Source organism: Jaculus jaculus, chromosome 16 (genome assembly GCF_020740685.1).
Source record: "Jaculus jaculus isolate mJacJac1 chromosome 16, mJacJac1.mat.Y.cur, whole genome shotgun sequence".
NCBI lineage: Eukaryota > Metazoa > Chordata > Mammalia > Rodentia > Dipodidae > Jaculus > Jaculus jaculus.
The window spans coordinates 60,415,770-60,443,577 of record NC_059117.1 but is presented as its reverse complement, the minus strand read 5'-3'; the positions used below and the strand labels follow the sequence as shown (position 1 = coordinate 60,443,577).

At 41.6% G+C, this 27,808-nt stretch overlaps 1 protein-coding gene across 1 annotated transcript; it reads left to right on the top strand.

Annotated features, from left to right (window-relative positions):
- Positions 1-667: 667 nt before the first annotated feature.
- Positions 668-27,214, top strand: LOC105944216 (zinc finger protein 585B-like). The gene is made up of 4 exons (XM_045135697.1): positions 668-838; positions 18,102-18,228; positions 21,456-21,548; positions 24,790-27,214. Exons 1-4 carry the CDS (start codon positions 836-838, stop codon positions 26,631-26,633), a joined length of 2,067 nt encoding a protein of 688 aa, XP_044991632.1. The 5' UTR covers positions 668-835; the 3' UTR covers positions 26,634-27,214.
- Positions 27,215-27,808: the final 594 nt, after the last annotated feature.

Below are 27,808 nucleotides of genomic sequence, written 5' to 3'. Positions count from 1 at the left end.
TAAGCCCAAACTTTGAGAAGCGATCTTACTTGTCATTTGTGAATTATATATCTACATAATGCCTAAACTGATACAAGATTAAGTACAAATTTTGTTTTGGGGTCAGCATCTTTCACACGAAGCTTTGCCTTAAAATAACAGATGAGCTCAATTTGTTATTTTTGTTTTGTTTTTTCGGGGTAGGTTCTCACTCTAGCCCAGGCTGATCTGGGAATTCGCTGTGTAGTCTCAGAGTGACCTTGAATTCACAGTGATCCTCCTACCTCTGCCTCCCAAGTGCTGGGATTAAAGAAGTGCACCACCAAGCCTGGCTCAAAATATTTATTTTTATATTATTTATATTATTTGTTCTAGGTATTTTTTTAAGCAGGGTCTCCTATAGTACAGGTTGGCTTAGAACTGCTGATCGTACTGCCTCAGCCCCCGCTCTTCCCCCCCACCCCCCAAATACTGAAATTATAGCAGCGAAACAGGCCTGGTGGCTGAGTCTGTGAGATGCTCCATCAGCCCATCGTTTCCGGCCACCGGCTGTCAGTCAGGGCCGGGGGCGGGGCTCGGGGCTCGTCCAATGGGCGCGCTGTCCACCCGCTGTCAGTCAGGGCCGGGGGCGGGGCTCGGGGCTCGTCCAATGGGCGCGCGGTCCACCCGGATCGCGGCGGGCGGGGCGGCTTCCGCAGTGCGCGCCTTTGTGTCGGAGCGCGCGGCCCGTCCTGCAGCTCGGGGACGCCGGGACCGTTTCCTTCCTGGAGTTTGGGGGCTTCGGTTCCCACTGTGCGGCCCGAGCCACCGTGCGGCGGGAGAGCGGACGGAGCCGCTGGCGTTGGGGACGCCGGACATGGTGAGTGTGACGTCCGGGTCCGGGGCGGGCCTGGCGGCGGCCGGTGTGCACGGCGGCCTGGGCTCCGCGTCTTCCGCCGCCCCGTCCCCGGGCCGAGCTCGCGATCGGGCCGCCCTGCACGCGTCCCCCGCCGCGGAGACCCCGGCCGGCGGCAGCGCTCGGGGCGTGGAGTGTGCGCGGCCCCCGAGCCAGGGATGGAAGCTGTCCGCGCCGCGTCCGCACCTCGGACTTGCCCAGGCCTGCGGCCCGCTGCGTGCAGCCGCCGCCGTGCAGGAGCCCCGGGGCTGGCGGGCTCCGGGGAAGGCTCGTGGGACGCTTGCCGAGGGGCTGCCCGGAGCCCGGGCTGTGGTGTCGGGCACGGAACCACGTCCATGGATCCTGGGGGACATTGGAGCCTGGAGCAGCCAGCCAGAAAGGGTGGATTTGCCAGGTGCCCTACTCCTGGATGAGTTAAAGGGACTTTTGTCAGTCAGATGGATGATGGTCCCAGTGTTCTGGTTCTCTCTGGGTGGGTCACCGTTATACGCTTTGGGTTTTCTGACCTCTGCCGCCCAGTGCCCAGGGATTCAGCACCAAAGGTCGCACTGCGACCTCACCTCCAGCGTTCTCCCTGAGCGTCTCGTTCTGTGTCTCCTTTGTGTATTACTTAACTTCTGATTTCTCTTTCTCTGAATCTCTGCGATTATCTCTTTGACTGTGAAATGCCAGGCATGTAAACAGCATCCTCTTGGTCTCTGTAATCATTGGTTCATGTTTCCCTAGTGTATTTGGGTTTCTCAGCACCACCGCTTCCCTAGGATGCACATCCTTGAGGCACTAGGGTCACTCACACACACGGATTAGAATATAGATACCATTATTTAGGCACATCCCCTTTCAGCTAAGAGTGTGTGGATGTGTGTGGGTGTTACTTTGGGACTCATGTTGATCTGTTTAGGCAGTCGCGGGGTGCTGAATAAGTTTCCCCCACTAGAGTCTTCAGGGCACAAAGTGGGTCCTGTGAAGTCAGAGCTCTGGAGACAGGTAGGGAGATCCTGAGAGACAGAGACTCAGTAAGAAAGCTCAGGAGGCCACAGTTAACGCTCAAGGGTAGGCACTGGGGTTTAGTGTGAGATTGACTTCTCTGCTCTCTCCCTTCCTGTCCCACAATGGGGAGGGCCTGGCTGGTGGAGAACAGGTCCAGCTGGCCTAGGTCATGACTCAGAAGCACAGGAACAGGGAGGCAGGGCAGAAGCAGTCTGCTTCCATCTTCTCCCTGATGCACAGACCTGAAACGTGGGGCGTCCCTGGCTTTCCCTATGGACAGGGCTGCTGCTGGGGTTGAATCATTTTCAGCCCAGACGGGAAGGCTTTGGATACTCAGGGGCAGAGGAATGAAATATAGACCTCAATCCTGCCCAGGAGCAATATGACCTCCCATGCTATTTAGGCTCTTTCTGTGTCTATTTATTCCTCCATCGTTTTCCTGTTTTCCTTGTTCCAGACAGTGTCTCATTCTATAGTCAAGATGGACCTGGAGCTCACTATGTAGCCCAGGCTTGCCTGAAGCGTACAGCAATACTCTGACTTCTGCCTCCCAAGTGCTGAGATGTAAAGACATGAGCCACCAACTTCCAGCTACCTGTCCGTTTTTGTTCCTCATATCTGTCTCTGTCTCTGTCCTCTGTGGTGTATCTGTAAGACAATGAATGTCAGTGTGGAGTCCTGGATTGGGAAGGTATTTTTTTTTCTGGTTGAGACCCCTCCAGGTAGATGGTTAACACTGGAAGCAGGATACCAGGAGTAGCCATGCCCAGAGGTCTTACCCCTTCCTGTCTCCTTCCTTCTCTCTGGATGCTCCTCCATCAGTTCTCTGCTATGGTGAAATAGGGGAGGGAGCCAAGACCTGAGTTGAATCTCACTTCCATACAGTCATCTGTAGATTTGTAACCCCAGCCACTCAGGAGCCTAAGGCAGGAGGTAGAACCACAAGTTCCAGACCAGTCTGGTGTACAGAGATATTTCAAGGCCAAACAGATACCTAGTAAAACTCTTTCTCAAATAAACAAAAACCAATTGTATAAATTTCAGCGATAGAGCTCATGCCTGTCATGACTCGTGCCTTAAATTCATTCCCAATCACCTCTCAGTGGCACCACAGAGAAGCCAGTTCCTGCATTTTGTGCAGTTCCCCCCCTTTAGAATGGAGTAGCTGCACCCTGTGGGCCAGTGTGGTGTGGCTGCAGCATGGCAAGAGTGAAAAAAAAAAAGTTGTGTGTAGACCAGGACTGCATTGTAGTCCACCAACTTTCCCTCTGGGAACATAAAACCTAGGAGAACAGTGGGATATGGAGCTCAGCTTACTGTACAGTAAAGAAAGCTGATGCCAGGGTTTGGGGATTTAGTGGGCTTATCCACTTGCCTGGTACCATGGGACACATAGGCCCGTGACTATGTCTTTACTAAGAACACAGGTATTAAAAGCAGTGGCAGAAGTGTGAGTCCCTGGTATTTCCCAGTCTGAGGATGGATGAGGGACTAAAGGGTCTGTGTGAGGAAGACAGGCCTTACAGGTGTGAAGGAAGAAGTCATGGTCTGGAAGAGGCAGTGAGGGTCTGAGGGAGGAGACTTCCGCAGAGGACATTTGGCAGAGTTTAGAGGCTGGAGGCCAGTTTTCAGGAAGGGGGGAGGTTTAGAGAGATCTGAAGGGTGAAATCATGGCCTATAAAAAGAATGAGGAGAACAAAAATGGGGAAAATTAAGAGGACATGGGAAGGGAAAAGAGCCCTTCACCCTGGGGTCTCCATAAGCTTGTTATGTGTGAAATTGGAGCACAGGTAGCAACATTTTTGTATCACCTACATACATAGAATATTCCTTCTACACAATTAACATAATAATGTTACAGTCATATTAATTTATAATTAAAGCCAAAGCAGATAAGACCTTGAAATGTGACCTTATGAATTTTCCAGGTGGAAATTTGAAATTTTCTAGATTTCTGTATGAAACTTTGCTCAGTGGGATCAATAGAGGATTCTATACCCAAAGCTTTAGACATGGTAAGTTTATGCCTAGCTTTCTAAGCCAGAGAGGGTAAATAGTAACACCATATATCCTTGTAACACTATCCACTGGCTCCCCATTTGTCTATTTTACTAGACTCCTGGGTTCTGTCCCCCAGGACTCCCAGACCCTTCACCTCCTGGATTCTTCATATCTGATTTCCAGGCTAGTGCAACATTGTGTCTTTGTAATTGAACGCCTGCATGATCTCATAGCTGTTTCTGAGTCATTAGGCTCCATTCTATCTCTCAGCTGCTCAGAACTCCATCCGTTGTGACCCCAACTTTGTCTCTTGGCTGTGGTGAACTTAGGTGATGCCCACCTACTGCTGGTCATCAGGAAGCTACTCACCCTGCTGTAGTGAGGTTGTCATGGGTCCACACAGGCATGTTTTAGCCATCAGGCAGAGGTGTAGGAAGGCTTCATGGTGGCAGCTTGGCATTGGAATCTGGTGTTACTGATCTGTAAAGGAGCGTGGGCCTCATGTCCATGGTGGGGTAAGATGCGGCGTCTGGTCACGGTGTGTAGGAGATGGAGACTGTAGCGGCGCAGCCGTAGTGTGGGGGTGGGGTGGGGAAGTGGGTGTCACCAGGTACCCTGTCAGCAGATGAACAGAAGGAACTTGGCTCAGCCTGCCTGATCATAGCCACCCACTTTCCCGGGGCAGCCATTCTTTCTCCTGTGTTTTCTAAATCCTGTTGCAGCCCCTCAGGGAGGCTTAGCCAGGGCTCAGGGTTACAGCTCACATGTGCAACTTTGTGTACTTTTGGATTTGTGTCTTAGGCTGTTATCACTGAGCCTTTCTTCTCTCTGCTTCCTAATCTCTGTGACTCACTCATTCAGTGTCCTAATTCAGCCATGTGAATGTGACCTCACATTGTTCTGTCAGTGGCCCATCTCCCTCTAGTCTCTCTGTGTCTCTCACTACCTGTTCTTTCTAAAGCCTTTCCTTCAGGTCCTGGGGTCACTAGGTCATAGGCTGTATTCAGGATCCCCTCTTCGTGGCTGGGTGACCTTTATTAGGCATTTTCCCTCTCTGAGCCATTTATACATGAGTCTGTGTGGTGTCATGGTCTGAGAAGGGACTCTGTCCAGCTTGGATGATCACTTCAGGATGCAGGATTCCAGGAGCAGCTGTGTGCAGAACTTCATCCCTTCCCATCTCCTTCCAATTCTTTGTGTATGTCCTCTTCAGTGCCCTCTTAAGGTAAAACGGTGAAGGGGACTATACCTTATTTCAAATCTCCCCGCACTCAAATCTAGGTAGTATAGGTGTAGTGGTTTGATTCGGGTGTTCCCCATAAACTTAGGTGTTCTGGATGTTAGGTTCCCCAGCTGATGGCAATTGGAAATTAACACCTCCAGGAGGCAGTGTCTTGTTGGGGTGGGCTTATGGGTGTTATAGCCAGCTCCCCCTTGCTAGTGTTTGGCACTCTCTCCTGTGCTATTGTCCACCTGATGTTGACCAGGGGGTGATGTCCACCATGGCTCATGCCATTGCTTTTCCTGCCATCGTGTAGCTTCCCCCTCGAGCCTGTAAGCCAAAATAAACCTTTTTTTCCCCCCACAAGCTGCTCTTGGTTGGGTGATTTCTACCAGCAACACCAACCTGACTGCAACAATAGGCCTGTTTTTCTAGTTAATGTAGAGCTTCAGGCAGGAGGAATTTCATCTACTTCTTTTGCTTTTAAAATGAAAAGGAAATATTAAAAACTTGAATTCACAATTCATGGTATAGGTGGGACAGGAATGCTAGGTTGACATTATTTGGGGGAAGAAAGGGATCCAGCCAGACAGGGACAGTGCTGTGGGAGATAAGGAAGTACAATGTTATATACATGTGTGACAAGTTAATACCTTTGTCAACTTGACCAGATCAGGCATTAAGAGACACACCTCTTGAGTGGCCTTCAGAGTGGACTGCCCTTCAAGTGACAGACTGTATTAAAAAAGTTTCAGGAAAACAGGGTCTTTGGCCTGGCTGCCCTTGCTACTCACTGGTGCATGTATCTACCCTGTTGCTGCCTTCCTTCATGGACATCTGAAACCAGCTTCTTCAGCCTTCCAACATGGACTGAAGGCCAGCAGTTCCCCAGGAATCCTCTAGGCCTGTAGTCCAGATTAGGACTGCTGAGTCATGCAGCCTCATGCACTGAGAGCAGCTGCAGAGTTCCCAAGATTCTCGTTGTTGGACTGCCCAGCTCATAGCCTGTAAGCCAATCTAACAAATCCCCTTGTAATAATATTCATTGTATCCATTCTCTTTTCCCATAGAACTCTAATAGTGATGGTATACCAGGAATAGTTGTAGAGAAACAGAATTGTGGGGGTGAATTTCAGTGTTAACTGTATCTGGCTGTCCAACTGTAATGCTATTTTAATGCTCAGCTTGCTAAGCCTGTGGATTTATATATTATATATGTTGACTTCTATCTGGCATACACATGTCCTCTTTAGTCTCTCCATCTTTGTTACTTTCTATGTCTTCAACAGTCTGGCATTGAAATTGGCAGTTGAACCTTGGGCTGGGAAGATACTTTGGCCTGGACCCCACACTTTTGGATGGTTAATTTGTAATGCAGGATTCCAGTAGCAGCTGTGCCCAGATACCTCATTCCTTCAAGCCTCATTATTTTTGATACCCTCCCCAGTACTCTGTTAATTTGAAATAGGGGATGTGGGGCTACAGAGATGGCTTAGCAGTTAAAACCTTTGCCTGAAAAGCTAAAGGATCCTGGCTAGATTCTCCAGGACCCACATAAGCCAGATCAACTCTAGATGCACATGCATCTAGAGTTGCAGTGGCTGGATGCCCTGGCATGCCCATTCTCTCTCTCTCTCTCTCTCTAATAAAATAAATAAGTAAATAAATGAAATAGGAGATGTGGCCTAGACTTGGGTTCACATCTCACTTGCAAACCAGGCTTGGTGGTACATTCCTGTCACCCCAGCTTCTGACGAAGATTAGGAAGGAGGAAGTATTACAAGTTAAAGACTTTACTGGGCTATATAGTGTGCTCAAGCTCAGCCTGCTTAACGTAGTTAGACTCAACCTGATGTAAACAAAAATCAAATGCTTAAAGTTCAGTGATAGTAACTAAGGTTGATATGGACAAAGCCCTTGTCTCCATTCCTATTTTACTTCTCTTTGTTGACCTCAGAGAAACCAGGTCCTTTCTTGAGACTCGCTTTGCTCTTCTGGAAAATGGAATGATGGCACTCCGTCCTGAGCTGGGTACAGCAAGGCAAGAATAATTGCATTGGAGAGGCCTGTGCTACTTTTGAGACCACCACTGTCTCTTCTGTGACCACAAGCCAAGAAGAGATGTGGAGTGTGGTGCTTGGCTCAATGTATGGGAAGTGATGCTGACTTCAGGAGGGCAGGGCTTAATTGTGCACTGGCTGCCACCATGGGGCAGGCAACACCATGGCTGGGCTGTGGCAGTACTCCAGAAAACTTGAGGATATGTGACATCAGTTGTCAAAGGTCCCTAGTGTGTGAGTATGGATGAGAGACTAAATGGTCTGTAGGAGGAGAACCTGTGCCAGGAAGACAGGCATGGCAGGTGTAAGGAGAAGAAAGCATGGTGTGAGGGAGAAGTGAGCACCTTCTGAAGGTGGTCATTGACTGAGGGTTGGAGGCCATGGACTCTGGAGGAGGTGAGGCACTGATGGAAGTGACATCCATCAGGTAGAGGTGAGGATGAGATTAATGTGAGGGACCAAGTGAAGTTCTGCAGGAGGAGGTGAGAGTCAGGGAGGGGACACAGTCTGTAGCAGTCAGGACTAAGTGGAAAGAAGCAGGAAATTGGAGTGAACTTGGTCTGAGAGAAGAGCTTTGGAGGGGATAAAAGCATAGAGGCCATATCTGATGGAGAAATTAGAGGATATCTCATGTGTACTGGCGTGGTCAAGAAAAAGAAGAAAGGAATGAAAGGAAAATTCAGGGGACATGGAAAGGAAAATAAGTCCTTCAGTCTGGCATCTGCCTGGTGTGTAAGAGTGAAGCATTCCAGCAGAATTAGCAACTTTTGCTGTGAAGTTTGCCAACATACAGAGAATATTTCTTTTATACAATGATATTTCAAGTAATATTAAAGTAGTGATTAACCATGTTTACTTAGGTCCTAAGTGTAAATTACTTTTGAGTATGGCCTTTCTCCTTTTCCAGGTCTATAAATGAAAATTTGTGCTATATCCTATAACAAGCTTCTGTGGAAAGATTAAGACAGAGTACCTTATGCTCAGGAAGCCAAAAATGATGCTTTTGTGGACTGAATTCCTTAACCAGGGGAGGTAAACTAACTCCTTTACCTCTACCATAGGACAGTGTCTCCTGGATCCCCCTTGTCTTTCCCACTTGGGTCCTGGGTTCTATACCACAGGATCCCGTAACACCAAACTCCTGAGCCTTTCTATGTTGTTTCCTGAACATCTCAAATATATCTGTACAATCTCCTATCTGTTACTGTGATAATATGTTCTGTTTAGTCTGCCAGCTAACCACAACTTCCATCTGTTTGTGCTCTGTGCTGTCTTAGACTGTGGTATTCTTAGGTAAGCCCAATCAGGCCCTGACTCTCAGGCCATGTATGTATAGTCTGCTTATATTGAACCTGAGCCTCATCGGCAAGCTTTAGGTGCCAGACATATGGGTTCAGGAAGACATCAGGGTGTTTAGTGCTATGGTAGTCTGTGTGTTCCCTTGAGGCTGTACATATTGAGACACTCAGGGAGTAGCAGTGTCACATGGGAGTTGTGGTTTCTTCTGTGTGGGCAGGTACTAGAGCCCTTGTATGGTAGTTCAAATAAATGGCGTCCAATATAATCAGAAGTTTAAGTTTGTAATTTAGATATATAGCCACCTCCGTGGAGGAGGTGTCACTGAACATATCTTAAGGTCCTGCCCTAAGGTGTCGTGATAGATTTTAAATTCTACAGATAAACAAAGTGCTAAAATGTGTCTGCTTTTAAAATGAGCGTAGCTTTTTGGCTTGTGGCTTTTTCCCTCTCTCTGTTTGGACCTGTAAAAATAGGCCAGCTTCTTTGCCATTATAGAACATACTTTAGGTCTATAAACTTCAATCAATATCCTTTCTCCCATAACTATGCCTGATCCAAAAATTCATCTCAGTGAACTTTCAAGCTGTCTGCTATAGAAGTTGGTACTGAATGGAGTGAGAGGAATCTAATCATGTAGATTTTAGTCCTTTAAACCTTTTGTTTTAGATAAACAGACAGAATTTGGTACTTATAAGTGAAGAGGCCTTCTGGAGTGATAAGCCAAGTATTATAAACTATTATGATAAAAACCTTAAAAATTTGTAATAGACTGATGTGCTTGTCTAAAAGGATTAAACTTGTCTAACAGGATTAAGATTTAAGATTATAAATTTTAAAAATTTTTTAAACTCAAGTTAAAATTGCAAGTAGTAAAACTGATTTTAGGGTACTAAAGCTGCTATTATCAAACATATTAACAATCTTAAAAAAGAAAATACAGCTGTTTTACATTAAAACAATTTTAAAAAATGCCTTAAAAAAGACTATAATACTTTTAAACAGAGTTGACTTAAAAAAGAAAAAAACCTTCTCTTCAAGGTCATGATTTATTTTGTCCCCAAATTAAAAATATGACTATGTCTTAACACTCTTGGTATTTATTTTAAACATGTAAAAAATACATAAAATGTTCATAAATACACATGGTTCCAAGACGCATTGCTAAAATGTGACATGAGCATTTCCTGAAATGTGTTTGCTTTTGTGGTGTGGCTTGTGGCGTGTCTGTCTCTCTGCTTGGACCTGTGAAAACAGGCCAACTTCTGCCATTATGAAACTTCTTCTAGATCTGTAAACTTCAGTACGTATCCTTTCTTCCGTAACTGTGCCTGATCTAAATGTTAATCTCAGTGAAGCTAAAGCTGTCTGGCATACCCTGCATACATTCCATGTGGAGGAGTGTGGCGGCAGGGGGGATTGAAGATGGGGACGGTGGCCATGGAGTGTTGGGTAAGAGGAAGGTGGTTTCTCAAGGCACGCTGAGGCAAGCTGAACTGAAGAGACTTTTGTTGGATGGCTTTGAGGAACTTTTGCCATCTGCTTCAATATTTCCTGGACTCAAGCCCTGGGAGGTCTCGTCAGGGTTCTGGATCGCCTCCAGCCTTGTCCTCCCTGTGCACCTCTGGGTTTGTGTCTCTTTCTATATCTGAATCTCTGTGATCTCTCCATTTCTGAATCTTTGTGATTATCTCTCTACCTCATGTAAACCAGCTGTGTTACCTCGACTCTCCTTGTGTCTGTACTGTTGCTGGCCAGTCTTTCCCTGGTATCTTTGGGTCTCTCACCATCTCTTCCCCAGGAGGCTTTTCCATCAGTACCTGGGAGAGTAAGATAGGAGTTGGTATCAGGATTTCCACTTACTTGCCTTTTGATTTGCCCCTTTCTTCTCAGAGCCATCTCTCTCTTTCTCTCTCTCTCTCTCTCTCTCTCTCTTTCTCTCTCTCTCTCTCGTGTATGTGTGAACAAAGGTAGAGATTTGTGAATGCTTAAGAAGTTCTGTCACTGAACCACATTCCTTTTTTTTTTACTTTGAGGCATGACACATGATCTCACTCTGTAGCCTAGGCTGGTCTTGCACTATGCAGACTTCTGCCTTGGCTTCACATGTGCCTGGATTATAGACATATAGACATGAACCTTCAGGGTTCAGGCTCTGTTTATCCTTTTGACTTTCTGGCTGGACTTCTGCCTCCTGCATGCAGTTCCTAGTGGGTGGGTCTGGAGGTAGGGATTATGCAGAGGCACTGAATGTGTATGTCCTGTGTGCTTCTTGTTCCCAGCCAGAGCCTTTGAGCACAATATGATGGCTAGGAAATCCCAGGTGCCATATATCCAGAGTCTTAGAGAAAGAAGTACAGAAATGGTGAGAAACAGAAACAGGTAACAAGAGGCATAGACAGACAAGCAGACTATGGTTAGAGCCTGTTGCAGTCAGGTTCACATTGCTGGCAGAAATCACCCAACCAAGAGCAGCTTTTGGGGAAGAAAATGGGGGAGTATTTTGGTTTACCGACTCAAGGGGAAACTTCATGATGACAGAGGAAAATGCTGGCATGAGCAGAGAGTGGACATCACTTCCTGGCCAACATAAGGGGGACAGTAGGAACAGGAGAGTATACCAAACACTGGCAAGGGGAAACTGGCTACAATCCCCATAAGTCTGCTCCCAACACACTGCCTCCAGGAGTCGTTAATTCCCAAATCTCCATCAGCTGGAAATCCAGCATTCAGAACACTTAAGTTTATGAAGGGTCTCCTTGTGTTACAAATTCCAAGGGAACACCATCAAACAACCAGCAGCATCACTAGTATTTTAAATCTTAAGGTTGGACTCCAGATTGGTTTCAAACATGCCTTTTCCCTTACTCTATCCATCAGAGACAAGATTTAGGTCTGATCCCAGTCTGTGAGTTAGGACTCCCTTGGCTGTCCCCTTCTTTTCATCCATGTGCAAGTGGAAGGATTTTGTTAAGTCTGGAAGCACCAGGACAGGTGCTGATGTCAGAGCTGACTTTAGTTCGCAGAATGCTTGTTTCTCATTTTCAGTCCAATTCAAATCTTCCTCTCGCAGCCTCATATAGAGGCTTGGCTAATTCAGCAAACCTTGAGATCCAAATTCTGAAATACCCTACAGCTCTGAGGAATTCTTGGATCTGTCTCTTAGTGGGGATTTGAGTGATGGCCTGAATCCCAGAGGCTGACAGCATACTCTTACCTCCTTGGAGTTCGTTTCCCAGGTAGATTGCCTTACACACACACAGTTGAGCCTTCCTGGCTGATACACGATAGATAGCCCAGATGTTGTAATTTGTCCAGGAGATGCTGTGTGGCAGAGAGGCATTCCTCCTCCATGGTTGCAGCTAGGAGGTGGTTGTCTATGTATCATAGGAGAGTTGCCTCGGGTGTTTCCTTGCAAAAGGCCTGCAAGTCTCTATGAAGAGCCTCATCAAAAAGTAGGGGAATTTTTAAATCCCTGTGGAAGCCTAGTTGCCCACTGAGGCCTTGTTACAGGACTGTTCATTCAAAGGCAAAATAAGTAGACCCCATGGGTATTCGGAGCGCACAGGACTGCTCCATGCATATTTGGAGCTGACAGGACTGCTGAACGTGTATTCAGGCCCACAGGACTGCTCCGTGTGTATTCAGAGTTGCTCCTCATGTGTTTGGAACTGACGGGGGGCTCCACATGTATTCAGAGCTTAAAGGTAAAGCTTTACAGAGGCCCAACTTACAGTAGTATATTAAATAAAAGTGAGGACAGTCAACACCCTTGTTTTGTTCCTGATTTCAGTGGAAAAGCTTCAAGTTTTTCTCCATTTAGTATTCCACTGGCTGTAGGTTTATCATATACAGCCTTTATTATGTTTCAGTATGTTTCTTCTATTCAGTTTCAGTCGGGCTTTTACGATGAAGGGAGGGATGTTGGATTTGTCAAATTCCTTTTCTACATCTATTGAGATGATCATGTGATATTTGTCCTTCAGTCCATTTATTTAGTGTATTGCAGTTATCATTTTGCGTATGTTGAACCATCCCTGCTTCTGTTTGATAAAGCTTACTTACTTGGGTGAATGATCTTGATATATTCTTGTATTCTGTTTGCCAATATTTTGTTGAGAATTATTACATCTGTGTTCATGAGAGCAATTTGTCTGTAATTCACATTTTTTTTTGTTCTGTCTTTATCTGCTTTTGATATTAGGATAATGCTGGCTTTGCACAGGAGTTTGATAGTATTCCATTCCTTTGTATTTATGGAAAATTTTGTGAATCATTGGTGTTGGTTCTTCCATGAAGGCCTGATAAAATTCACCAGTGAATCCATCTGGGCCTGGACGTGTGTGTGTGTGTGTGTGTGTGTGTGTGTGTGTGTGTATCTGTGAAGATTTTTTTTTCAATTTTTTTAAATATATATATATTTATTTTTTATTTATTTATTTATTTGAGAGCGACAGACACAGAGAGAAAGACAGATAGAGGGAGAGAGAGAGAATGGGCGCGCCAGGGCTTCCAGCCACTGCAAACGAACTCCAGACGCGTGCGCCCCCTTGTGCATCTGGCTAACGTGGGACCTGGGGAACCGAGCCTCGAACCGGGGTCCTTAGGCTTCACAGGCAAGCGCTTAACCACTAAGCCATCTCTCCAGCCCTTTTTTCAAATTTTTATTAACAACTTCCATGATTATAAAAAATATCCCATAGTAATAACCCCCCCCCCCGACTTTCCTCTTTGAAACTCCATTCTCCATCATATCCCCTTCTGTGGAGATTTTAAAAACTGGTTTGATCTCCATACTTGATATAGGTGAATTTATATGATTTATCTCATCTTAATATAATTTTGGTATGTCATATAAATGTATGATACCATCCATTTCTTTCAGATTTTCAATTGTAGTGGAGTATATGTTCTTAAAATATATCTTTAGGGTTTCTGTATTTATATCTGTTGTAATGGTGCCTTTTTCATCTCTAATTTTATTGATTTATGTCTCATCTCTCTTAGATTTGCTGAACATTTGTCACTCTTGTTTATCCTTTCAAAGAACCAACTCTCTGTTTCGTTGATTCTTTGAATTTTTTTGTTTGTTTTTATTACATGAATTTCTGCCCTAATCTTCATTATTTCTTCCCATCCACTGATTTTGGGATTGCCTTATTCTTTTTCCCAGGCCATAAGATGAATCATTAAGTAGTTTACTTCTGACTTGTCTAATTTCTTTTTTATTAATTATTTTTTTAATTAACTTCCATGATGGTAAACAATATCCCATGGTAATTCCCTCCCTCCCTCCCCCATTTTCCCCTTTGAAACTCCATACTCCATCATAGCATCTCCCTATCTCAATCAGTCTCTCTTTTATTTTGATGTCATGATCTTTTCATCCTATTATGGTGGTCTTGTGTAGGTAGTGTCAGGCACTATAAGGTCATGGATATCCAGGCCATTTTGTATCTGGAGGGAGCACATTGTAAGGAGTCCTACCCTCCTTTGGCTCTTACATTCTTTCCACCACCTCTTCCACAATGGATCCTGAGCCTTGGAAGGTGTGATAACAAAACTGCAGAGCTGAGCAGTCTTCCAGCACTTCTTCCCAGCAACATGATGCCTTTGAGTCATCCCAAGGTCACTGCCATCTGAAAAGAGAAGGTTCTGTACCAAAAGTGAGAGTAGCATTAATACATGGGTATGAACATTAAGAGAAGTACTTACTGGGAAATTTGATGAGCATAGTGTGTACATTTAGCCAGACAGCAGCACCCCTAGGGCTCATGACTACCCCTGTTGTAGGTTTTCAGTATCAGGGATATATTCCCTCCCATAGAACAGGCTTCCAGTCCAATTAGAGGGCAGTTGGTTTCCACCATGACAGATGTGCCACTACTGCACCCATTGGCTCATTTGGCCTGGCTGGCCACATATAAGGCTTGCAGTGTCCACTGTTGAGTATCTTCACTGGTGATTTCTCTCTCACCCTTTGAAATGTATGCAGAATGGCTTCTTCCAGCTTTCTGTCAGCTGGTCTACATGGAAGATGTTATCAACTCAGTTCCTGCAGGATTTCTCAGTGACCTTGCAGCCCAAGTATGTGGAGTCTTCAGCAATAAGATCTTACCACCTATTCCTGGTAGGAAACCAAGGGCCTCAGCAATAGCCTGTAATGTTTTGGGGTATTAGGGACCACCATGGCCAACAACTCTCTGGAAGTATCCCATCCCTGGGACTGAAAATTTTCTAGTAACAATCTATGGCTCCTGAGTGTTCAGTTGTCCAAAAAAGTAGGTTTCCATATTACTTATTTATATCCTCTTAGATTTTGATTAGCCCTCCCTCTACCTTTCTTTACGCAATCATTTTCCCTGACCTAACTTAGGCCTTTTCACTCCCATTAACATACTCTTCTACTTGCATGTATACAGTACCATTCTACTAAGTACCCCCCCTCCTTCCCTTTCTATTCCCTTTATATCTCCTTTCTAGCTTACTGGCCTCTGCTACTGAGTTTCTTCCTACTCACACAGAAGTCCAATCATCTATAGCTGGGATCCACATATGAGAGAGAACATGCGACGTTTGGATTTCTAGCCTTGGGCTACCTTACTTAGTATAATCCTTTCCATGTCCATCCATTTTCCTGCAAATTTCATAACTTCATTTTTCTTTACCACCGAGTAGAACTCCATTGTGTAAATGTGCCATATCTTCATTATCCAGTCATCAGTTGAGGGACATCTAGGCTGGTTCCATTTCCCAGCTATTGTGAATAGAGCAGCAGTAAACATGATTGAGCAAGTATCTCTAAGGTAGTGAGATGAGTCCTTATATGCTTAAGAGTACTATAGTTGGGTCATATGGTAGATCTATTTTTAGCTATCTTAGGAACCTCCACACTGATTTCCACAGTGGCTAGACCAGATTACATTCCCACCAACAGTGTAGCAGGGTTCCTATGGTCATTTGTTTTCATGATGGTAGCCAATCTGTCTGGAGTGAGATGGAATCTCAACGTAGTTTTAATCTGCATTTCCCTGATGACTAGGGATGTAGAACATTTTTTTAGATGTTTATATGCCATCTGTATTTCTTCTTTTGAGAACTCTCTATTTAGTTCCACAGCCCATTTTTTAATTTGGTTGTTTGATTTCTTATTATTTAATTTTTGAGTTGTTTGTATATTCTAGATATTAATCATCTATCAGATGTACAGCTGGCAAAGATTTTTTTCCCATTCTGTAGCCTCTTTGCTTTATTCACAGTTTCCTTTGCCATACAAAATCTTTGTAATTTCATGAGCTCCCAGTGTTTCATTGTGGTTTTATTGCCTGAGTATTTGGGGTTATATTCATAGTCTTTGCCAAGACCATGACTATGGCTCTGTAGTATAAGTTAAAATCAGGTATGGTGATAATACCAGTCTTATTTTTTTTATTTTTTAATTTTTTTTATTTATTTTATATCTTTATTTATTTATTTGAGAGCAACAGACAGAGAGAAAGAGGCAGAGAGAGAGAGAGAATGGGCACGCCAGGGCTTCCAGCCACTGCAAACAAACTCCAGACGCATGCACCCCCTTGTGCATCTGGCTAACGTGGGTTCTGGGGAATTGAGCTTCAAACCAGGGTCCTTAGGCTTCACAGGCAAGCACTTAACCACTAAGCCATCTCTCCAGGCCACCAGCCTTATTTTTGTTGCTCAATATTATTTTAGATATTTGAGATTTTTTTTGTGCTTCCAAATGCATTTTTGGATTTTTTTTTTTTATTTCTGTGAAGAATGCCATTGGGGTTTTGATGGGAATTGCATTAAATTGTAGATTGCTTTCGGTAAGATTGCCATTTCACAATATTGATTCTTCTGATCCAAGAACAAGGGATGCCTTTCCATTTCCTAGTGTCTTCTGCAATTTCTCGCTTGAGTGTTTTAAAGTTTTTATTGTATAGAACCTTCACTTCCTTAGTTAGGTTTATTCCAAGATTCTTTCTTTTTTTTATGCTATTATGAATGGGAGTGCTTCTCTGATTTCAACCTCTGTGTGCTTGTTGTAAGCATATAGGAAGGCTACTGATTTCTGTGTATTTATTTTGTATCCTGCTACATGGCTTTAGGTGTTTATCAGCTCTAATAGTATGCTGGTAGAGTCTTTAGGGTCCTTTATGTATAGAATCCTGTCATCTGCAAATAATAACAACTTGATCTCTTCCTTTCCAATTTGTATCCCTTTTATGTGTGTCTCTTGCCTTATTGCTATGGCTAAGACTTCCAGTACCATATAAGATAAAAGTGCGACAGTGGATGTCTTATTCCTGATTTTAGTGGGAAAGCTTCCATTTTTTCCCTATTTAGTAATATGTTGGCTGTAGGCTTGTCATAAACAGCCTTTATTATATTGAGATATGTTCCCTCTATTCCCAGTCTCTGTAGGACTTTTATCATGAAGGGATGTTGGATTTTGTCAAATGCTTTCTCTGCATCTAATGAGATGATCATGTGATTTTTGCCCTTCAGTCCATTTATATAATGTATTACATTTATCAATTTCCATATGTTGAACCATCTCTGCCTCTCTGGGATAAAGCTTTCTTGGTCAGGGTGAATGATCTTTCAGATATATTCTTGTGTTCTTTTTGCCAATGTTTTTGTTGAGAATTTTTGTGTCTATGTTCATGAGGGAGATTGGTCTGTAATTTTCTTTTTTCTATTTTTGCCAAGTTTTATCAGGGTAATGCTGGCTTCGTAGAAGGAGTTTATAGGACTCCTTTTTCTACTTTATGGAAAAGTTTAAGAAGTATTGGTGTTAGTTCTTACCTGAAGGTTGGTAAAATTTCTCAGTGAATCCATCTGGGCCTGGACTTTCATTAGTTGGGATATTTTTGGTAACTGCTTGGATCTCCATACTTGTTATAGTTCTATTTAAGTGATTAATCTCATCTTGTTGACTATGAGACTCCATAAAGCACAATTTGATAATCTTTTTCTTTCAATGTTAGGAGTTGAACTTATGGCTTTGCACCTTGTAGATGTAAAGTGTACCACAGTGTTTATGCCACCAGCCTCAACATTTGCCTTTTCATTGTATTTAAATTCCATACAAAAGCCCAGTGTGGTGGCACATGCCTTTAATTCCAGCACTCGGGAGGCAAAGGTAGGAGAATCGCCATGAGTTTGCGGCCACCCTGAGACTACATAGTGAATTCCAGGTCAGCCTGGGCCAGAGTGAGACCCTACCTTGAAAAACTAAAAAATAAATAAATAAACTTCATTAAAAGTTTCTATTCTGGGACTGGAGAAATTACTTAGTGGTTAAGGTGTTTGCCTGCAAATCCAAAGGATCCCAATTCAGTTCTCCGGCACCCATGTAAACCAGATAGACAAGGGGATGCATGAGTCTGGAGTTCGTTTCTAGTGGCTGGAGGCCCTGGCATGCCTTTTTTCTCTTTCTCTCTGCCACTTCCCTCCCCCCGCCCCCCGCTCTTCTCTTTCTCTTTCTCTCTCAAATAAGTAAATAAAATATGTTTAAAAGTTTTTAATTATATTTTCTTAAGATACAGGTGAGATATTTGTCTTGCGTATTTTCTCCTATCATACAGTATACAAACTATCAGCACTTTGTATAAGTCTCTGTAGTCCTGGTTTGAAGAAAAATATCTTATTACAGGAGTTGGTATCATTTGAAGACATAGCTGTGGACTTTACCTGGCAAGAGTGGCAGGATCTGGATGTTGATCAGCAAAACCTCTACAGGGATGTGATGCTGGAGAACTACAATAGCCTGGTGTTCTTGGGTGAGTTAAACTCCCCTGTATGTCTGGGTAGTAATTATTTCCTTTTTAGTTTATAAGCATCATTATCATTACTAATACTCATTATTTTTTTCATATTGTATTTTTAATTGACACATTGTATAAATTTGCAGAACACATATATGTAATGTCCAGAGTCTGACAGTTTGTATATTACTTGTGTTGGAACCATTCAAATATTTTTGTAGCTGAGCCAGGCATGGTGGTGCATGCCTTTGATCCCAGCATTTGGGAGGCAGAGGTAAGAGGATTGCCAAGAGTTTGAGGCCACTCTGAGACTAGATAATAAATTCCAGGTCAGCCTGAGGTAGCGTGTGAGACCCCATCTTGGAAAACCGATAAATTAACTAAAATATAAAATGTAGCTATTTTAAAATATAAATTATTGCTAATATTTGCATGGTTACTTACCGTCAGGCCAGAGTATAAGAAGTTATTTCTTCCAGATGTGCCCACTTCTACCCCCTGTCCGTCTTTTGTTCTCATTTCCTGTATTCTAATTACTTGTTTTATTCTTTTATTTTCTACTTCTATTAAGTCTCTGTGGACTTATAAACATAATAGGAATATGTAGAATTTTATTTTTGTGCCTGTCATATTTCATTTGTATCCCATGACTTTAACGGGGAGAAGTGAAGAAACACCAATTTATTCCAGTTAGAGAGGTGTTTGATAGCCACCCCCAACACACATACGCAAAAAAAAAAAAAAAAACCTAGGTTGGTGAATGAGCAGATTTGTGTTACTTATAGAACAAAGACTTGTATCATAAGGTATGTACTGCCAAGAAAAGGTCAAAACCCTGATCAGTTTTTATCTTTTATCTACATGTTAACAATTGGAATTTCAAGTGTGGTGTTTATGGCAGCCTGATTGGAAAACGTTGATAGTGCATTTCCATTATCATAGACCTAACTTGTATCATTCTTCATTTCATTGATGTGATTGTAATGAAAGATTGCTTGCAGTTCAATAGAGCTGCTTTGAGAGACAAGGTCTCATTCTATGTTATCCTAGGACTCATCTTGTAGCCCAAGCTACCTTCAGATTTACTGTGATTCTCCTACCTTGGGCTCCCAAGTGGCAAAGGAGTATGTCACCACACCTGGTTCCATTTCTTATTTTATTAGTCTTTTTTTTTTCTCTCTCTCTCTCTCGCTAGAGCCATTTTGCCTACAAACAAGGACACTGTTCTAGCATCCCTTCCTCCTTGTGATTTGTATTTCCTTGTTTATTCCCATTGTACAATAGTGGTAGAAGAACACATCCTTGTTCTATTTCATATCTTAGAGGAAATAATTTCAGTATTACCCATTCATTAATCTGAAGGGCTTCTGTTATATGTAACATTATTTTTGTCATTATACTCTTGTGTCAGCTTATGGGTAATTTTTCTAATTTGAATTTATTTGTGTATGTGTGTGTGTGCATGCATGTACATGTATGGAAGGGCATGTATGTTCCAGACTGTGTGGTTCATCCTTTTCAGATTTAGTTTCACTTTACCTTATTGTAAGAGAATAAGGTTGGTGCATGCATGTGACATTTGTGTCCATCTTTACATGGGTGTTGATTGGGGATGCTCAAAATTGGATCTGCAAGCTTTGCAAGCAAGGACCTTTATTTACTGAACCATTTGTTGGGGAGTTTGCTGCAGATGAAAATGAATTTTATAAATTAACTTTTGCCCTTATTGCAGTATTAGTATAGATTTTTTTTTAAAATTTTTTTATTTATTTATTTGAGAGTGACAGACACAGAGAGAAAGACAGGTAGAGGGAGTGAGAGAGAATGGGCACGCCAGGGCTTCCAGCCTCTGCAAACGAACTCCGGACGCGTGTGCCCCCTTGTGCATCTGGCTAACGTGGGTCCTGGGGAACCGAGCCTCAAACCAGGGTCCTTAGGCTTCACAGGCAAGCACTTAACCGCTAAGCCATGACTCCAGCCCTAGTATAGATTTTTTATTGTTTATCATATAGATTTAGTACTTCACACATGCGAATTATGATGTATCCTTGGTGTGAAACATAGTTTGTAGTAATCTTTTTTTTTTTTTTTTTTTTTTGGTTCTGTGAAGATTTCTCACGTATATACCCTTACTAAGCCCTGTGCAATCCCTTCTGCTGGTGGTCACTCTCCAGTCATGGCCAGAATGGAGCATCAGCTGTCCTGCTCCATTGTTCTTCACTTGACTTTGTTCTCTTAAGCCAGAGTCACCTTTTCTGATTCCAAAGATTGCAGAGCTCCAAAGATTCTTGGTTTTCTGCTCCCCTGATATTCTGCAGTGATAGGCCTGCATGGTCTTGAAAAGCTGTTTCACATGGGATCTAGAAATTTCAACTCAAGCAATTTAAGGTCCTCTTAGTGCCTCATGCTACACAGAAAGCACCCTATCTCCTGACCCATCTGTCTAGCCATATTTTCATATGCTGTTTCTCTTTAATGTTTGTTCATTCCAAACTTTTAAAATTACATTCATTGAGTTTACTGCATTTGTAGTTTGGATGTTGTATTTGTGTAGTTTCCAAATCACTGCCCATTTCCTATAATGGGTCTTCTCACATATATATAACTGAATTTGGCTTTCCTCTTGAAATTATTAAAATTTTCTTTGTTTTGTAATATTCTTGCTTTCTTCTCTGCATTCGTAATTTAGTTGTCTGCCTTATCAGTTTAGCTGTAAAGACACTTTGCTGTTTTACTTTAATTCGTTTATTTAATAGAAATTTTTCCTAACAATATTGCCTGTTTGTTCTTTTTTGTGACTACTCACTTTGTTCTATATGTGAGAAATATCATTAGCTTTCTCATTTCATTATGTTCCTTTGTCATTGTCTTCTATTCATTTAATGTTTTACTTCTAATCATTTTTATAAGGTGGTTATTTCGCACATCCTTTTACTATTAGAACTCAGCAGGTGGAGACAGGAGGATCACCATAAGTTTGAGGAAAGCCTAAAATTACAGGGTCAATTTCAGGACATCCTGTGGTAGAGTGAGACTGTATCTCAAAAAGATACATTACTTTATATGTCATGGTACTTAATGCCACTGGAGGGTCATATTCACGTTAATTAACACCATGACCATAAACCCTCTATGAAAAGTTCACCTAATAAAGGACAGTTACTGATGTTAAGGTATTATCTTTCATGACTCCACATTATTTAACATATTGCCACAATTTATAAATTATTTTCCATTTATAGGGAACTGTAGGACCAAACCAGATTTGATCCTCAAGTTGGAACATGGATTTCCACTGTGGGATGTAGAAGAACAATCAATTAAGGATCTTTCAGGCAAGTAAATGCATACAAAAGAAAGGAGCTCCTCGACAGAAGAACTCATTTGGAATGGTCATGTTAAGTGATATTCACTAACTTTTATTCAAGTCTTAAAGCCTCCTGTTACTGTGAATCAGGAATTTATTTAATGCACTTTCCAAAAGGCTTTTTCCATGACAACCCATGACCCTTTTCTTACATTATCTTAGGCATTCAAAATTTAATTCCCTGTATAGGTTGGCATGTAAAATATTGTGTTAGATATTTTATCTAAATTCTAACTTGTTCATATTTTGTTTTTTTAATATAATAGTTTCTTTCACAAAGCTGGGATAGAATCCTAACAAACACCTTAAAGAAGAACTGTATTTATTTAAGTATTCAATTCTATAATGGTGGTTATGCTTACAATTCTGCTACAAAGTGAGAAATCAGTATCCAAATAGACTATTTTACACAGTTAACAGTTGCAGTCATCTGTGGAATTCACAAGGAAAAGTAAGAAAAAATGATCATCAGCGATTCCAGGATAAGATAAAAAATTAGATTTTTTTCCCCCACTATATCTATGTGAATAATCTAGGACTCAAAGGATATTAAGTATGTGAAAGAGAAGAACTCAGGTGGGAATTGAAAAGAGACTTAGGGGTATATGAAGAGAAGAAAAACTGAATGACAGTGCAGTGAAAAGTAGGAAATACTCCATTCTCATCTCCCATATGGATACAATGGAAAGCCCCAAGTACAAGGTAACACCGCACAATACAAAGAGTTTTTGTGCCAAAATTCTAGTATCTCTGGTATGAATAGAAATGTGTCTCCAGCACATGTTATGTCCACTGGATTGGATCTTTTTCACTGTGATGCAGTCTGTATCAGACTTGCATTAGAGAAAGTTCATTCCATTTATCAAAATATTTTGGAATGCTACAAGGAGGTACCATCTACACTTGAAACTTGAAAAGAAGGAACTGCCACCATTTGGGGATCCTGTGGTCATAGTCAATGTTTCTATATAGCAGATAGATGCAAGAAGTGCTGAAATTCAGATTAAATTCGATTAAATTTAGAGTCACTGAACAAGTTTAGCATTAGGGTGAACAAGGAGTATTGGGATTGCTGGGCTTATAGTTCTTGGTGAAGAATCAACTGCATTGCTTGTTGATATGCACCAAGGGATTCTTAAGGTGTACTGCTCAGATCGATTGACCTCTAGGCATTTATTACAGGTTCACATGTTTACCTATAACATGAATTTGAGCCCAGGTCAATCATATGTTTGAATCTTTTCTCTTACTTCATATGGTCAGTTCTTGATTAGGTACTTAATGCAAGGAATTAAGATGAGCAAGTCATGGTTTCTCCTAATATTTCACTGACTTTTGCCTGGGTGTGTAATAAATAGGGCATATTTTGTTTTGTTTTTGTGGTTAGGTGTCACTCTCCTGGCTGACATAGAACTCACTATGTGGTCCCAGGCTATTCTCAAACTCACAGCAATCCTCCCATCTCTGCCTCCCAAAGTACTGGGATTAAAGCCATCCTCTACCATGTCTGGTTAATGTGGGGCTTTTGTAATGAGTAGGAATCTCCCTGGTATATCAACTTCAAAGGCTATTAAAGTGCCATTTGTATGACAACACATTTTTATATTTGAATGCAGCCTTGTCATTGACGTTGTTTGTAGGTCCATCTGTCAGACAACTTTTACCACTGACTGTAACAATGAGAAGAGATTGACTATATAAGCCTTGAGCTAAAACACCATTATTTCTACCGCTCCTATGTGATTCTTGTGTTAGGAAGCAGGGATATAGGATTTGTCCACTTTTTAAAAATTCTTTGTTTTTCAACTTTTTCCCTACATTTCCTTTGTTTTCACCTCATTTTCTATTGTGATGTCTTTTGATTGAATTTTATTTTTTAATCTTTATTTATTTACAAGTAGAATGAAAGGGGAACAGACTGAAAAAGCATGGGCACACCATGATTTCCTGCTACTGCAAATGTTCTCCATACATATGAGCCCTGTTGTGCATCTGGGTATAGTTTGCACTGGATAATTGAATGTGGGCCATCATTCTTTGCACAGGAACACCTTTAACTATCTCCACCATCTACATTTTTTTTTCTAATTACTAGTTTACAAATTCCTATTATTTGTTTTGATTTTTTAGAGTGGTTTGTATTTATTCCGTTACTCTCATGCATTCTTTTTGTTTTCTTGTCCTTCTTCTCTTCTTCTTCCAGAACAACATTGATTGAAGACAAGTTTAACATCTATTATCATTAGATACCAATAATGGAAAAATACAGAATTGTCCAATCCTGAATCAATAAGAAACACACGATTGGCTGGAGAAATTATTCACTGGGGAAATGTGCTTTTTGCTTATGCATGATAACCTGGTTTATATGATCCTCAGAATCCACTACAAAGTTAAGAATCCTCCAAAGTTCACAGGCTAAATATCATAGCATAGCACAGGAGATACAGTCAAATAAGGTGGACTGATAACAAAAGTTTATCCTATTAGCATCACATGTGCATTTTGTACTACACATTTGCAAATACAGACATGCATGCACACACACAGGCATGTTACAGGAGTGGAGAGAATAAGTCATACAAAAGAAAAACCATGTCCTCTCACTGTTAGTAGAATATTTCTTTAGTCTTGACAAATAAACCAAACAACAATAGAGTAAAGTATTAATTTAGTACATGAAGAATTAAAGTTTAATCACATACCCAATGAAATGCAAATGAAAATAAGTGATAGTTTTTTCTCATGCATACTAGGTTGTTATATGGAAATTTAAATTACAATAATAATCCTCATCCTAGTGAGAATGGCTGTCTTCAGAAAAAATGAGTCAAAAACTATTATTGAAGATAAAACAAAAACATCCTTAGAGTTTGTCAATATTAGTCTCACATAGAGACATTCCAGAATCAAGTTATTTCTAATAAATTGAGTAGTATAGAAAAGGCTTTACTTAGTTTACACTTAAATTTATAAGACAGGGCTCATTTCCAGACACACCACTGAGTGATATCTCTATGGGGTATTTATCTATCATGAAACTATATTTAATTGAATTAAAAAATCACAAGAGAAAAGCCATATGAATGCAATTACTGTGAATGATCTTTCATCAAAATACAATTCCTTCCTAACTATGAGGATGCTGTTGTGAGTCCAGTACTTGTTTAACATAGGTAATGCAAAAAGTTTTTATTTTTGTTTCACAGAATTAAAAAGTCAACAATGCCTGGATGCTGAGAGGCCATGCGACTTTAATGAATGTGAGAATGCTTTCTACAAAAAGGCAAAACTCAGTACGCATCAAAGACCCCGTACAAGAAAGAAGCCACATACATGTAATGAATGTGGGAAATCTTTCTTTGCCAAGTCAGACCTTAATGAACATCAGAAAACCCACATAGGTCACAGTTCATACATATGTAATAGATGTGGAAAACCTTTCCCTTTCATGTCAGATCTTAGGAGACATCAGAGAACTCATAAAGGGGAAAAGACATATGAATGTAATGAATGTGGGAAAGCTTTCATCTCGACGTCAACACTCACTAGGCACCAAAGAACTCATACAGGTGAGAAGCCATATGAATGTAATGAATGTTCGAAAGCTTTCATCTCCAAGTCACTTCTCACTATGCACCAGAGAACTCATACAGGTGAGAAGCCATATAAATGTAATGAATGTTCAAAAGCTTTCATTTGTAAACAACAGCTCACGATGCACCAGAGAACTCATACAGGTGAAAGGCCATACGAATGTAATGAGTGTGGAAAAGCTTTCATCTCTAAGCCACGTCTCACTGTGCACCACAGAACTCATACAGGCGAGAGGCCATATGAATGTAGTGAATGTGGGAAAGCTTTCATCTCTAAGCCACATCTCACTATGCACCAGAGAATTCACACAGGTGAAAGGCCATATGCATGTAATGAGTGTGGGAAAGCTTTCATCTCTACAACAAAACTCACTGTGCACCACAGAACTCATACAGGAGAGAAGCCATATGAATGTAATCAATGTGGGAAAGCGTTCATCTCCAAGTCAAAGTTCACTACGCACCAGAGAACTCATACAGGTGTGAGGCCATATGAATGTAATGAATGTGGGAAACTTTTTGTTGCCACATCAGATCTTAGGGCACATCAGAGAACTCATTCAGGGGAGAGGCCGTATGCATGTACTGAATGTGGGAAAGCTTTTATTTCCACATCAAAACTCAATAGGCACTACAAAATTCATACAGGTGAGAAGCCATATGAATGTAATGAGTGTGGGAAAGGTTTCATGTCAAAGGCACAGCTCATTATGCATCAGAGAACTCATACAGGTGAGAGGCCATATGAATGTAGTGAATGTTGGAAAGCCTTCATCTCTAAGCCACAGCTCATTATGCACCAGAGAAATCATACTGGTGAGAGGCCATATGAATGTAGTGAATGTGGCAAAGCTTTCATGGCTAAGCCACAGCTTACTATACACCAGAGGATTCATACAGGTGAAAGGCCATATGAATGTAATGAATGTGGGAAAGCTTTCATTTCAATGTCACGACTCACTGTGCACCAGAGTACTCATACAGGGGAGAAGCCTTATGAATGTAATGAGTGTGGTAAACCTTTTTTTGCCAAATCAAGTCTTAGCAGGCATCAGAGAATTCATACAGGGGAGAAGCCATATGAGTGTAACGAATGTGAAAAAGCTTTCATTTCCAAGTCATATCTCACTATACACCAGAGGATTCATACAGGCGAGAGGCCATATAAATGTAATGAATGTGAGAAAGCTTTTATCTCAAAGGCACAGCTCACTATGCACCAGAGAATGCATACAGGCCTCAGGCCATATGTTTGTAGTGAATGTTGGAAAGCTTTCACCTCTAAGTCACAGCTCACTATGCACCAGAGAACTCATACAGGCGAGAGGCCATATGCATGTAATGAATGTGGAAAATCTTTCATCTCCATGTCAAAACTCACTGTCCACCAGAGAAGTCATATGGGCGAGAAGCTATATGAAAGTATTAAGCAAGAAGAAGATTTCCTTGCCAATTAAGATCTTAGTAGACATCAATAATTTCATAAAGAAGAAAAGTCATATGAATGTAATGAATGTGGGAAACCTTTCCTTGACAAATGAGGTCTTAATAAACATCAGAGAATTCATACAGGTGATAAACTATATGAATGTAATGCAGGTGAGATATCTTTCTGCCAGAAGTCACATCTCCTCATGCATCTGTGTTTATATAAGTTAGCAGTCATATTAGTGTAGTGAGTCTATGGAAGACTTCTTCCTGTAGACATACCTCACTATTCATCAAAAAACTCACATAGGAAAGAATTTGTAGGAATCTAGTCAATGTGGCAAAGCTTCCCTAATTTACATCCCAGTATGAGAGTAATCATAAAGGTGAGAAGTACTACTAATGTGTAATGGCTACCAATCACACTTCAGCCAACATTAGAGAACTGAAAGAGGAGCAGTCCTGTATTTATAAGGAATTCATGGACATTTTATACCCAAATTCATAAATCATTGCACAATTGATAATTGATTAAAGTGACAATTTTTATCTGTTTTTATGCTGCAACTTGCAATTGACTATATGTTATAAATAAACTGAAGACATCCTATCATCAGCATGGTCCTCACTTTATATCAGAGAGTATTTATGCATGTATGTATGAAACATGGTTTTTTCAAGCTGCAAAAGAGTGTTCATCCAACTTTGTTATCTGTGTATGTAAAGCCCAGGCAAGTCCTTGTTCTCTTAACTCTTAGTACTCCTGCAGTTGCTGTGGGTCAACTGGAATCCTACACATGTGCAGTTAGAGTAGTTTCTGTCTTCCTGTACTCTGATGGGGTGGGTAGGGAAATACCAGATCCCCACACATGCATGATTTGGTGTTCAGAGAGAGTCCAACAGAAATATTGAACCCAAGATCCAAATTTCCCTTGAGTTCTGCATTGCCATTAATAACGAGGGAAGTGACAATGGTTTGGGTGTGGGTGGTCGAGCTGAGGTACAACTGAAAGCACACCACCACTGTTGTCAGTGTGCCAAGTGGAGAAATTGTGTGACAGGGCTGTTTGCCATTTTTACCTAAATAGACCAAGCCACCAAATTCAGACTGTGAACAAATGCTACTACTGTTGTATCTTCAGTAATATAACTGATCTTGAGATGGGCAGATCTCTATGTAAGCAGGCAGCACACAACACCCAGG

Coding starts and splice junctions, on each gene's coding strand:
- LOC105944216 (XM_045135697.1), top strand. Junction 18,229..21,455: donor CAATAGCCTGGTGTTCTTGG/GTGAGTTAAACT, acceptor TTCCATTTATAG/GGAACTGTAGGACCAAACCA. Junction 21,549..24,789: donor ATCAATTAAGGATCTTTCAG/GCAAGTAAATGC, acceptor TTTGTTTCACAG/AATTAAAAAGTCAACAATGC.